The sequence below is a fragment of the Mauremys mutica genome, chromosome 1, assembly GCF_020497125.1.
Source record: "Mauremys mutica isolate MM-2020 ecotype Southern chromosome 1, ASM2049712v1, whole genome shotgun sequence".
Taxonomy (NCBI): Eukaryota; Metazoa; Chordata; order Testudines; family Geoemydidae; genus Mauremys; species Mauremys mutica.
In genome coordinates, this window is record NC_059072.1 from 55772272 (window position 1) to 55786162 (window position 13891).

A 13891-nucleotide genomic window follows, 5' to 3' on the forward strand; every position below is an offset into this window, starting at 1 on the left:
TTAATTGCTTGTATTATTATAGTTCACCAAGGCTAGTTTAACAATGTAAATGAAGAATGACAAAAACATGAATAAAAATAAAATTCATTATATTTTGTTTTTGATCCCTCACACTGTTGCAATCATTTTTTTCACCATCATTTTTTGCTGTCTGATCTAATGAAGATTTGTTTAGAAATTGTAAATGCTTGAATGAATATTAGAGTATTTATTACAGGTATGCAACAGTTGGGGTTCTGTAAACATTTCCATAATAAAGTCCTCTGTTTATAGGGGTGTAATAACTTGCTCATAAAAATTTGCTTTGGGCAGAAACGTGGTGTACCAGTCTGCTTGAAAGCTTGTGTTTTGTTTATTTAAGAAAAATCAAAAGTTGTCTGTGTTTGTACACTATAGAAATTTTAAACACCCAGTTTAAATCTCAGAATGTGACTGAGCAGCTGTTTTCTTCATATTTCTTATATGCATGTCATTATAAACAATTGCTCCATATTATTTATCTGTGTATCCTAACAGCTCCTTTATGGAAAACTCAGGTAAATTATACGCTTTTAGAACTTGGAAAGTGAGAGTTTTCATGCTAGATTGTATCTGGAGCTGTTAAAGTTTTTCAAATACTATGCATGTTAAAAATTGGTGAAATAGACAATAATTCTGAAATATTTATCACTTAACTAATATGTATAATTATTAAGTTCACATACATTCAGGCATCTACATGGTGGTCATAACTAGGGCTCCTAAGTGCTATGGTAATACTAATAATGGTGGTTATTGCGTATTTAATCAGTTCTCATGTACACAATTTTTCTTTTTTCAAACGTATTTCTTTTTAAATTAAGCCACCAGAAACAACAATTAATTAATGCAACTCACCCTGCAGCAGTGGCTCCTGTGTCCCATGGGGCTGAGCCTGGCTACCTGTTTCAGGCATTGTGACCTGATACACAGTATTACCGAACCACTCACTCAAATCTGGCTCTCACGATGCCTCCCCCATATGATGACGGAGGGGCGGCAGAGTCAAGCCTGAGCAAGTGGCACTGGCCGTGCCCAGGGTGAGTGTGGGACGGGGGCTCTCTCAACCCCAGGCCCAGCCACAGGGTACACAGGAGCTGCCAATGCCAGGGTGAACGTGGGGCAGGCTCACTCTCCAGCCCCCTGGGTCTCCTCCCCTAAATAGGCTGGGATTAGAGTTGTGGTCCTGGGGCAAAGAGTGCTGTTCCAGGTGGTGGGTGACCCCCTCATTTGTCAGGGCATTTTTAAAAGAAAAATCACAGAGCAGGCACTAAACCCAGGACTTAGTAAATTTACCATGACTGCTCCATGATTTTTGATTAAAAAATGCCATGTCAGATTTGCAGCCCTAATTATAATTTTGCAGTTATTACAGCTTGAAATCAGAATTATTGCATACAGCATCATTTATGTTCATGGCACTTCACAAACAAATTAAAATGACAAGTACCCCAAATAACTTAAACATTAAGAGTGTGTTAGTGAGGGTTACCACAGTGAAAGATTGTGAGCTGTACTTATGTATGTATCCTCTTTTGGTCTGTTTTTATTTTAATTAATTTCGTATTAAAACTTGGATCGTGTCCAAAAGGAGAGAGTGGAATGACTGTGCAAGAGAAAAAAATGTAAAATACCAAAGGTGCATCCAGTTGCATTTTGTGTGAATATCTGTTTCACCCTTCAGATATATACTACTTTATTAATATATCTTTAGTAGTTTGCGTAAATTACCAACTAGTATAAGGGTGGTGGAGGATCTGATGAGGAGACATTGGAAATGGTTCTAAAATCTGTTGAACTGAATGAAAACCTGAAGAAATCTCCTTACATTTAACATATGATTAACAGTTTTTATTTGACCAATTTAAGTTGGCCTAAGAATTACTTAGTACTTAATGATACTGGAGGTCTCAGATTTACTGTGTAGAGAATGATTGACCTATTTCTACATACTACAGAGGTGGAAATTTGCTGTTTTGTTACCAGTTATGAACTTTTAGTTTTCTGTAATTTCTGTAAACAGAGTACGGAGAAGTAATTAATTTTATCTTTTCTGCTACCTTCAAAGGGACATCAGAGATGGCGTAAGAAGAAAAAGCTTCTATCCTTCTCATTATTTGAGAGAGAGATCCCCTCATAAGAGGGACTCTCCTTTCTTCAGGGAATCGCCTGTGAGCCGAAGGGATTCTCCACACAGCAGATCCGGCTCCAGTGTCAGCAGTAGGAGCTACTCCCCTGAAAGAAGCAAAGCCTATTCTTTCCACCAGTCCCAGCATAGCAGAAGTATGTCATCTTTACATAAAAGAAATATTTCTCAGCAAGGTAATGCTGGATTAATGATGAAAACTGATTAGTGAGGCGAAATTGATTCTCATTATATAAGATCTTTCTCTTTATATAATGAAGACATTAGACTTTTTGTTCCGATTATGTTTTGCCTGCCTTATTAAATGTTTCAGGGAGCTCTTTATTCCTTTATGAATATATGTAAAGGTCTCTTGAGGGAGCTTGCAGGTGTTTTTCAACAGCCTCTCTAGGCTGACTGTTCCATCAGCTGCGTGACTTTTCTGTGTACAGCAGATTATTTTCCTTTAGTACCAAATGCTTCTGTCATGGATCCCTTTACAGGCAGTTTTGCCATGAGCAATTAGGTGAGGGCATTTCTTTCTGCAACTGAGAAGAAAAGGAAAAATTCTGGTGGGAAAGCCGAATAAAAAGTAAAGATCCTTACATTTTCAAAAACATGATGTTTTATAGAATTGTGCTAACAATGCATATTAGTTCTTTTAGCAATTTACCCCTCTCACTCTGATTCTCTCAAATCTTGCAACCCTCAAATCAATGCAAAACCTTGTGTCTAAAGCTAGGCAATCCAATGTATGGCCTGGATTTCAAAGGGTTGAATGTTCATTTTTTCCAGAAAGGAGATCCATGGCTGTTTAAAACCTCCATGTATGAAAAACTTCCAAACAAAAGTGGAAGCATGTTTTCTTTCCCGTTGAGGTGCTTATTGCTACGACTGTACAGATTAGATGGATTTATGGATTTCTTTTCATACTCTTTACAAATACTAATGAAATTGTGCAAAATCTGTTGTCCACTTTGGCAGTAGTGTTCTTTTTGTTTCTTCTAATTTTAAATCCGGATTTACTTGTTACATGACATTTACCTTGGATTTTCCAGGGTGCCCATAGCAGGCAGTTATAGCACCTTTCACTGCAAAACATCCCAAAGCATTTAAATAACTATGCATAAACACAGAGGAGTGTTTCTTCACTCACCACTGAAATACAGACAGTCTCTCAGGCTTTTAACAGTTGCAGCAGGGCTACACAAACGTTTAGAACAGAAAGTAAAGAATATGACACCCTCCTGAAACTACAGTAGAGATTTAGGTAAACAGAATCTAATTATCAGGTATAGGTGAAGATTGTCTAAAACTTGGTAAATGTTGTGGGGATTGGGAATTTTCTACAATTGAGCAGATTTTTTGGCACTTCTGCAGCATGTTAACATAGCTACTCATATATTGAATTCTAATGGAAAAACCCGCTGTCTGGGCTAATAGAAAATTTTACATTTTGAGAGAAATGTTCCAAATTTTCAGGGGGTTTTGTACTTTTTTTGTAATACATTGTGTTAGTCACTAACTGCATGTTTGTTCAGAGATGTCAAGTTGGATGATGTAGTGTTGTTGTCTCTTTAAAAACACCCTGCAGGTGTAATCTGGCAAATAGCTTCACAAAGAAGCAGCTATATTAGTCAAAGTGTGATATCCACACTTAGGTCTGGGCTGTCTTTTACTCCAGAGTTAAATGATGTCTTGTCTATCTCCATTAAACTGTTTTTAAGAAAGCAACTTTGCTTGCACCATGCTACTTTTTCTTAAAAATGGTTTGCACCCTGAAAATTGGTAGTTCTGAAAGCGTTTGTTTTGATGACCGAATTAAAATGGTTTATTTGCGGCGTGGAGAGGGCTTCAGTAGTGTTTGTTAGAATAGTGTTTGAATATCATTTGACAGGAAATCTTTGCTTTGGAGAACATGTAAGAAAAAGCCCATCCTGTTACCTTTATTGTATTTTGAAATATTTAAAGAACCAAACCCTGGCAGGGTCTGCAGATAGGCATCTGCACGTAAAAGGCCAGCCAACAGCAGGAATATGAGGCTTTCCCTATTCTTGCTCCCCATAAAGTTGAAGCTGTTCCCCAACGCTTCTATGACATGAGCCAGGGTGCATGGTCAACATGTTTGTTTAATATGTATATACCTGGCAGTGACCTCTGCGTGCAGGTCTTATCCACTCAGCCCTAGAAACCTGGTCTGGAACATGAATGTCTTCCTATAAATGGTTTGGGAGAATATCCTGTGCCAGTCCTGCATCTCCAGCTATACTGATGCAAATTGGGGATACAAAAAATACACATTTCCTGCATATTGTTGTGCAGCGCCACTTGATTTGAAAACTCTTTATAGATAATTCTGTTGAAATGCGGTTGTATAGCTGTTAGTTGAAGTTAGATGAATTAAAGGGGTTTCTGACCTTCTGTTTGATTTTGATTTTTAATGAATTATTGTCTGCCAAGAAAGTGATATTACTCTGCTAAACTACACATCTGTTTATAGCTACTATGTATATCTATTAGGTTGCTGGTTGTGACTTCATAGTTAAAATTAGGTTCTGAAATGAGGCACACATTTGTTTAAGTAGCTTTTCAATGTGATACTTCATATGGTGTTGGTTGTTTTGTTCTTTTTAATTTACTATGTAGATTTAATCATTTTTGTATATTTTTTTTTATAAAGATCTATTTAAATTTGGGCCCTTTCTGAAATCTTGATCTGAAATGTTTTATTGTCAACATGTATCCGTTAAAACAACATTTTCTGTCTGCACAGAATTTGGTAGAGATAGTAATGTTGAGTAGGTCTGGTGAATTGGAGGAATGCAGGAGAGAGCCTGAAGGGCAGGGGAATATGAGGTACGGGAGGTTGAGAGGTAAAGGAGGACAAATATGAAAGGCCACATGGAAAACAGGCTAAGGAGGAACAGGAAGGGAGAAAGTGAGTGGAGCAGAAAACAGAATGGCATAAAGATGGAAACTTAGAGTGTGTGTGGTGTGGGATAATCAAAGGGAATTAGGATAGTACTGTGGTGGGAGAGGATGGAGAGAAAATATGGTTTTCCTCTTCCGGGTATTAAGAGAAAAATAGAATGGCAGCTCCTTCATCTTAGAGGATAGGAGAGAGTAAGTGGAGTCCCCTCCAAGTCATTGGGGAAATGCTCTCATTTGTCTATGCATTTAAGGTTGAATTTTGAACCTGTAATGATCCCTCTCACATTCAGGGTGGGTAGCTTTCCTAAAGGCTCAAAAATCAGAAGGCAGGTATTTTTTAAAAAGTGATGTATTATTTTTCTAGCATCCCTTTTACCAAACTTTTCCATCCACTTTCACTGAACACCCAGCTGATGGTGTTTATAATGTGTGAAGGGGATGTGCAGACAGAAAGATTCAAGGGTCATTTGGTGAGTTTAAAGGGGGGTAGTTTCATAAAGGGGGTGCTGGAAGACTACCATCCCTGCTGCAGAATTAAAGTTTGCCCAAGCTGGCCAGGCTCAAATGCAGTGTGTGGTTGCAGGGTACATCACAAATCTGAAGTTACACAGCAAAACTTTTCCTTATATACTTCCTTCTGTTTATATTGTATTTAAAATTTGTTCAACAACTTTCAAGGTTCTTCAGTGGGGGGAAATGAATGACTAGTAAGCACAATTATTATTCATTATTATTACTAGCTTCTGTATTACTAACTATACAGTGCATCATGTGCTTAATGATTGGCTTGGTTACTTTTCAGAATGCTCTCTCCATGTGCTGTTCATGTATAACCTGATCTCTACATTCCAGTTTTACCTTGTCCATTGTCCCTTGTACCAGAGAGTTCCTTCTTATCTTAGCTAGACTGACTCTAGCCTAATACTTGTTATACTCTTATTTACAACTTAATTTTCCATTCACTTTCTCAATTGTTTCCACTGAGAAATGAGGTCTGTCTTACATCCTATTACTCGTGTCAAGTTAGACCTAAAACCACTATCATTTATGAGGTTAATACAGTATATAGTCTTTTTAATATGTTACATATTTTCACAATTGAATCACAAAGTTGTTGTTGCATCTGTTTGTTAATTTTGTGTGTATTTGCCTTTGGATTTGTTTTTATTTATGAAGACCTGCCAAATACATTGCTTTAGAACAGGGGTCGGCAACCAGTGGCTTGCGGCTCGCCAGGGTAAGCACCCTGGCGGGCCGGCCCGGTTTGTTTATCTGCCGCGTCGGCAAGTTCGGCCGATCGCGGCTCCCACTAGCCGCGGTTCGCGGTCCCAGGCCAATGCGGGAGGCAGGAAGCCGCGGCCAGAACATCCCTCGGCTCGCGCCGCTTCCTGCCTCCCGCATTGGCCTGGGACCGCAAACCGCGGCCAGTGGGAGCCGCGATCGGCCGAACTTGCCGACGCGGCAGATAAACAAACTGGGCCGGCCCGCCAGGGTGCTTACCCTGGCGAGCCGCGAGCCACCGGTTGCCGACCCCTGCTTTAGAATCTGTGTATTTCTTGAATTACTGTGTCCACTAGTGTCACATGAGTCCAGAAGCTGGGACTTTAAGAAAAAACAAATATAATGAAACTGGCAATAAAATGTTGAGAAGCTCACAATAAAATCAAAATAAATCAAAGTTGGCAACATAGTCTTTGATTAAGCTGAGGGTCTTCTTTCTTCTCTTGGTTTACTACCAGCTACTCTTGGCTCGTACAATATCCCCAGGGTATCCCTGGGGCTAACATTGCCTCTTGTCCCCTCCCTGGCTGGGGCTAAAACTCCAGAATCTCCTTAGTTACTGTGGTTCATCTTCTTTCTTTCCCCGACTTCATCTACAGAGAGAGAAATCGAATGACTATAGGGGGCTCAGTTGAATTGTCCATCAGCAGGGCTGGAACATACTTGAACAGCACTGATCAGAGATGTATTTTACTTTATCTTTTTACCTTTAATTGTTTAGGGCTCCTCTGTCCTTTTCAGGGTAGCATTAAAAACTGCCTTCCGTGTCTTTAATTTCTGTCACACCTGTTAAAGACCACCATAATATCCTCCTCCCTCCTACATTTCCTTCTCCTTCCATTCATCTAGTGTTTGCCTCCTTTCAGTTTGGTCCAAAGACTCGCCATTTGGTGTGAGAACAGTTTCCTTTGGTATATCTGTCTGTATTAGCTGTTTTACGACTCATCCTCATTGACTCTCCAGCTATTTCATTCTAACTTAAATAATTTTTCTGTCTGGTCCCTCGATAATATATATATTTTTGGAACCATTGTGAAATCTGTAAAACATTTTTGATTCATTGGCATGAAAGATATTATATCAAATTATATCAAATAAAGTTGTTAATATTCTGTGTGGTCTAAAAGGCCAGCTAGTTGTGTGCTCTGAATGCCTCGGGATGCAGATTATGAAAAGCATGTTTGATTTCTGTATGCAAACATAATAAAACATAACTTTGTCATTTAGACATGAAGAGAGTCATGGTCAAATAAAGAAAGAAAAGACTAGTGATATATTATGACAAGAACTAGAAGGATCTAAATCTTTATGTCAAAGATGTAGTTTGGATAGCTCTCTAGTCAGTAATGGCTAGATGCGACCACCTTGTATTTCAAATATGAGCAACCCCCTCCCCTCAAATGAGGAATAAAACAAACATGGGGGGGGACCTTTTGTGAGGTGGGGGATTGTTTATTATTTTAGCACTGGTGATGTATTCCGCAAAGATAGTCTGCCTTGAGGAGCTTGGTAGGTAAAATTTCATAGTCTTCACCTATAATGTCCATAACTTACAGTAATAGACTGCACCAGTGTGGCCCCTCCCACCTGCAAGCTTCTCCACATGGGTGGGCACCTGTACTCACATTGCCCTGTTGACTTTAGTGGGTCTACACATGGGTAGAGGGGGCCTATCCACTTGGAGCAGCTTGCAGGAACAGGGCCTTCTTGTGGAACAAAGTTAAATATATGTATAAAAAAATTACTTGCCTCAGTTAGGTATAGTTGAGAGGTACAGTAGGCTATTGTTTTGACCTGAGAAAAGCAATAAAGTAGTTATATTAGCAAAAAGGAGGTGATGGCCATTGTCGTTGAGTGTAAGATAGTACAGACAAGATAAACAGTTTCTACTGTATGGACAAGTATGGAGGGTATCTTGAAGGGCTTTTATCTGATCTGAATGATCAGATAAAATATGAAACTGCTAAGGCAGCTGCTTTTTGTGTCTTGTTGCAGTTGGGGAGCAGCTGTCACTTGCTTGTTTGGTCTTCCTTTTTCCTCAACCAGTTAGGTTGATGTTAAATTTATCCTTTGTAGCCAGAGTATCCTGAAAATCTGTGGAGAGAGAAAAGGGGCAACATACAAAGGTTTTTTTTTTTTAACATTCCAGATCTATTTAAAATATATATTTATTTACATTTCAGATTCCAGATCTATTTAAAATATATATTTATTTACATTTCAGTTTCTTAATTCTTTTAGATATTGGTATTTAAAAATGCACAATGGTGGGTGCATTCTTAATTTACATCATCTTGCAACATACAAAGTAAATAGCTCACTAGACATGATCCATTGTGCTAAGTAACATTGCTTGGGTATTTCAATTACAGACTTATTTAGTTGTCATTAGTTTTGTTAAAGTAATCCACATCGGGGGGGGTTTAAAATATTTAATAAATGAAGGTTACTTTCAATTGATTTCTCTTTCTAATTTTTTGCCAAGTATTCTGCTGCTGCAGGCTTCCCATAACGGACATTTGACAAGGTTATTCATGACTGCATTTTGAACAGTAGCTTCTAGTTGTTCCTGTTTTAATTTTGTTGGCATGAACATTGAGAAGTAAGACCCTGATGCTAAAAAGAGATCCCTACCTGTCATTTGGACTTTGTGGGTTTATTGCTTTGCTGGATTTCCTATTATACTGCTAAACCTACCCTTGTGAATACCCAGTTTCCCAAGCTTTGGTTTTGGTCCTATGATTGGTGACTGACCACGATGTTTAACACTGAAAAGATGTAGAATTCCTCATTTCACTTCTTATAGGAATATAGAACAATCTCCAACAATCTCAAACTGAAATATTCTTCCAGTTAAACAATGGAAATAAGAAAAACAGGCTTTCTAAGGACAAATATCAGCCTTATAAAATGCTACTATTCATCTTCTTAGCCAGAGACAGTTTTATTTTTGATAAGCAAGTAGAATATTATTAGATTATTATCATCATCAAAGGATGAGGAAATAGGTTTTGTGCATTGCGTGGTGAATTTTCATTACAGTTTTGCAAGGTGCACACACTCCTGTGTGTGTGTGTGGGGGGGGACACAACTTGAATAAAATTTTAACTATTCTTTTTTATAGGTAAAGAGAGACCTTCTGCTCAGTCACTGAAAACGTCAAGAGATACATCCCCATCAGGTTCCACAGCAGTACCTTCTTCAAAGGTGAACTATGTTTCTGTTGTTTTTTTGTTTTTAATAGTGGTACTTCCCATGAGAAGATCCAAGTTAAATTCAGATTCCTATCTTCTTGCTTGACAGTCAGAGGCAGTGTGTTTTGCCACTAAGCAAGAAGAATGTTTCATTGTATTCAACGGCTTCTCCTGGAGTAAGAAGAAATGTGGACATGATATTTAGAGTGAACAGGATCTTAAAGAAAATGGCATCCCCCACAGCTAGTGCAGTGTACCAACACAGCTTCTGAGTTCTCTTTTTTAGACAAACAGTTAGGAAAACTTTCCCTTGAAATACTAAAAACCATGGAAATCCTGAACGAAAGACTAATTAGTGTTTTTGAAAAAAGATGTGAAAGGCAAAAACCGTTAATTGAAAGGACTGATCAGACTTCTGCAGTGCTCTGCCAATCCTTTACATTTATGCAGTTCTTTATGATTTTCAAACTGGTGTGCTAACATTAACTAATTCTCAACACCCCTCCAGGATATGTGAGTGATAGGCTACATCTGCACTACACAGCTTTTAGCGACAGGGCTGTGCTGCTAAAAGGCGCGCGGGGTAGCCGCTGTTTGTTGGCTCTCCTGCCAACAAAAAACTTCCTCCCCCAAGAGCGGCATTTGCATTGTTGGCAGGAAAGCGCTGTTCACACTGGCACTTGTTGCGGCAAAACTTTTGTCTTTCGGGGGAGGGGGGCTTTAACACCTCTGAAAGGCAAAAGTTTTGTCATTCAATTGCCAGTGTAGACATAGCCTTAGTCTCTGAACATTACAGACGTGGAAACTGAGATACAGACTTTTTAATACCCAAAATTTGCACAGGTTTAGCTAAAATCAGGTGGTTTTTTTTGTTTTATGGACACACTTAAACTAGTTCAGGGGTTGGCAACCTATGGCACACGTGCCAAAGATGGCACGTGAGCCAATTTTTAATGGCACGCTGGGGCCTGCCGAGACTCCAGTGTGCCATTAAAAATCCTGCTGAAGCGGCAAGCCGCAGGGTCCGCACTCCCGGGCCGGTGCACTGGGCCGCCGGCCTCTCCCCTGCCTTCCCCTGGAGTGTTGCTGCCGCGCGCGCAGCGCTCTGGGGGCTGGGGCTGTGCGCTCCAGCGGGGCAGCGTTTGGCTCCGTGAGGAGGGAAAGACGTTCCCCGCTCATCTGGAGCTGTGCCGCCGTGCGCGCACAGCCCCGCCCTGCCCCTCAGAGCGCTGCCCGTGCGGCGGCAGAGCTCTGGATGAGCGGGGAGCCTCATGGTAAGGGGGCCGGGGGGGATTTAGGGGTTGGATAAGGGGTGGGGACAGGGAGCAGGGTCGGGTTGGATAGGGGGTGGGATCCTGGGTGGGGTGGTTAGAGGTGGGGGGTCTTTGGCGGGGCCAGTCAGAGAGCGGGGGGGGTTGGATGGGGCATGGGAGTCCCGGAGTCTGTTAGGGGGTGCGGGGGTGGATAGGGGTCAGGGCAGTCAGGGGACAGGGAGCAAGGAGGGTCCTGGGGAGGAGTTAGGTGGGGGGGTCTCTGGAGGGGGTAGTCAAGGGACAAGGAGCTGGGGGGGTTGGATGAGTCGGGAGTTCGGGGGGGGATGTCAGGAGGTAGGGGTGTGGAGAGGGGTTGGAGCAGGCAGGGATCGGGGGGGGGGTTGTATGGGTCCAGAGTTCTGGGGGTCCTGTCAGGGGGCGGGGAGCGGTTAGATAGGCATGGGAGTCCGGGGCGGTCTGTCTTGGGGTGGGGGTGTGGATAAGGGTCGGGGCAATCGGGACAGGTAGGGGGTAGTGTCCTAGGGGGGCAGTCAGGGGACAAGGGGCAGGGAGGCTTAGATAGGGGGTGGGGTCCCAGGAGGGAGTAGTTGGGACAAGGAGTGGGGGAGGGTTTGGGGGGGCAGTCACTCAGCCCTCTACCCTGAGCCCTGCCCTCCCACACACACCCCCAGGCCCCTGCCTTGAGCCCTGTACCACCCAGCCCTCTGTTGACTCCTTCACCCCCTCCCACCATGACCCCAGCCTTGACTCTGGCACCCCCACACATACCCAGCCCCCCTCCCCTGACACCTGCACCCCCTCACATGCCCACAGCCCTCTGCCCTGACTTGCACCCTCCACATCCTCAGCCCCCCCACATCACATGCACCCCACACATTCCCACCCCCACCCTGAGCACCAAACAGGAGCTCCTGCACCCCCCCTCACATTCCCACCTGCACCCCTCACATCAAATGGGAGCTGCCCAGATAAGTGCCCCCAACCCGAACCTCCTGCCCCAACCCTGAGCCCCCTCTCTCATTCTAGCTCCTGGCCAGACCCTTCACCCCCAGCCCTGTGCTCGGTCCATTCCCACCCTCAGCTCAGTGCAGAGAGAGGAAGAGAATGGGCCAGAACCAGGGAGAAGGTAAGTACCCACTGTATGTGGGCAGGGCCGGGACCCCAGACCGGCAGCGGGGTGAGCGAGTCTGGCAGCCGGCATCCCAGCTGGCAGGAGCCAGCAGATGGAACCCCTGAGCAGCAGTGGGATGAGCCGGTCAGCCCACTGCCGGTCTGGAGTCCTGGCTGCAGGCCCCACTCAGCCCACTGCCGGCCTAGGTGAACAGAACGCCAGACCAGCAGCGGGCTGAGCGGGCCGGCAGCGTAAGATCAACATTTTAATTTAATTTTAAATGAAGCTTCTTAAACATTTTGAAAACCTTGTTTATTTTACAATACAACACTAGTTTAGTTATATAATATATAGACTTGTAGAGAGAGACCTTCTAAAAAACATTAAAATGTACTACCGGCACGTGAAACTTTAAATTAGAGTGAATAAATGAAGACTCGGCACATCACTTCTGAAAGGTTGCCGACCCCTGAACTAGTTTAAATCTTGTATAAATTTAGTTTGATGCAGTTACAAATGGTTAATTGCAAAATTCTGTTAAAATTGTGGTATAAGATGACAAATGGAAAATAATTCAAAAGCTAAGTCTTATACTTCATTGTTTAAAAAACTAAATTGTGCTTCCAATACACCACCTAAATGCTGTTTGACTTACTGCCTTATTTTTGGCTATATAGTTTTATATTGTTTATTTATGTACATGTGCATATCAGCATGTATGCATATTTATATATAATTTCTTTAGCATATTATTTTTAAAACTGGGCCTGTAGGGACAGGTGGGGATAGTGTATTTGTTCTCTGTATTGTGATAGTGCTCAGGACCCCATTATACTAGACTCTATATAGACATAAGAAAAAGACCATCCCTACCCCAAAGATCTTACAGTATAAGTATATGGCAAGATATATAGAGCTCTGTTTAAGCTAACAAAAATGGACTTAAAGCTTCTTTTAGATGATAAATTTGCCACCTCTGTAGCTAATTTGCCTCCCCAAAAATAACATTTTAGCTTGGGTTTCCACTCACCCTCAGCATTAGCTGGGCCTGTGGAATAGGGCATTGTTTACACCTGTGTTGCCATCCTCTTATAACAAGTCTATAGCAACTAGGCTGTGAAATCTATTTCTGTAACAAAACAAGTTTATTTTTTTTTAATTATGCAGCCTGTTTGAGAAATGACTTTAGAGTTTTATTTTGCATACTTAAAAAAGAAAGTTTGGCAATATTCACAGCTCTTGAATTAGAACTTCTTATAAGAACTTGGAAGATTTGTGCTTTACATTCTTTTCTAATTATAAAATAGTATCTAAGTCCTGTTTTTATTAGGAAACTTGACTTGTGTTGGGAAAGTATCAATTAAATGTCAACTCGCACTGAAGGCTTCTCTACATGTGGAAAGTTTTTTGGACAGTTAAGGTGATTAGTCAATAAGTATAAGTTATAGCATATTAAACCCTGTGTGGATGCTTTCATTCAGAAGGAAAATGGTTTTAAATGTAGTTCACTTTAACTTAATCCTTCTTGGATCTTTTTACTTTTGTGTTACACTTAGTGTACTGGCGATTTCTTTATATATACATTTATTGAGTTATGATTAAGGCTACGGTTTTGTCATGGATATTTTTAGTTAAAATCATGGACAGGTCACTGGCAAGAAACAAAAAAATCACGGAAGCTGTGACTAAAAACATACCTGCCCCTCCTCTTCCTGCAGCAGCTAGGAGCTGCAGGGACTGGTTGCTTGCGGCGGCTGAGCAGCTGCAAGGGGGGGCTCTGCCAGCAGTGGCAGCTGGGGAGCTCAGGGGTCCCCGCCAGCGCTGGCAGCCAGTCAGTTGCAGGTGTTAGGTAAAAAGCAAGTCCTTACTTACCTCTCCAGCACCCGAGTTTGTGCGGAGTTGGTATGGGGCTCAGAAATCTGTCAGAGACCAGACAACAATTCGTTGATCAACGGGC

General features: G+C 41.8%; 1 protein-coding gene across 7 annotated transcripts in view; it reads left to right on the top strand.

Moving 5' to 3' along the window:
* Nucleotides 1-13891, top strand: part of PPHLN1 (periphilin 1) — a 156554-nt gene that overhangs the window by 53906 nt on the left and 88757 nt on the right. For 5 of the 7 annotated variants that reach the window (XM_045032006.1, XM_045032016.1, XM_045031981.1 and 2 more), the window contains 2 exons: nucleotides 2087-2340; nucleotides 9480-9562. In XM_045032006.1, coding sequence (XP_044887941.1) covers nucleotides 2087-2340; nucleotides 9480-9562 — 337 coding nt within the window. The remainder of the gene's footprint in view (nucleotides 1-2086; nucleotides 2341-9479; nucleotides 9563-13891) is intronic. The other 2 variants (XM_045031996.1, XM_045032026.1) reach the window with 1 other exon arrangement.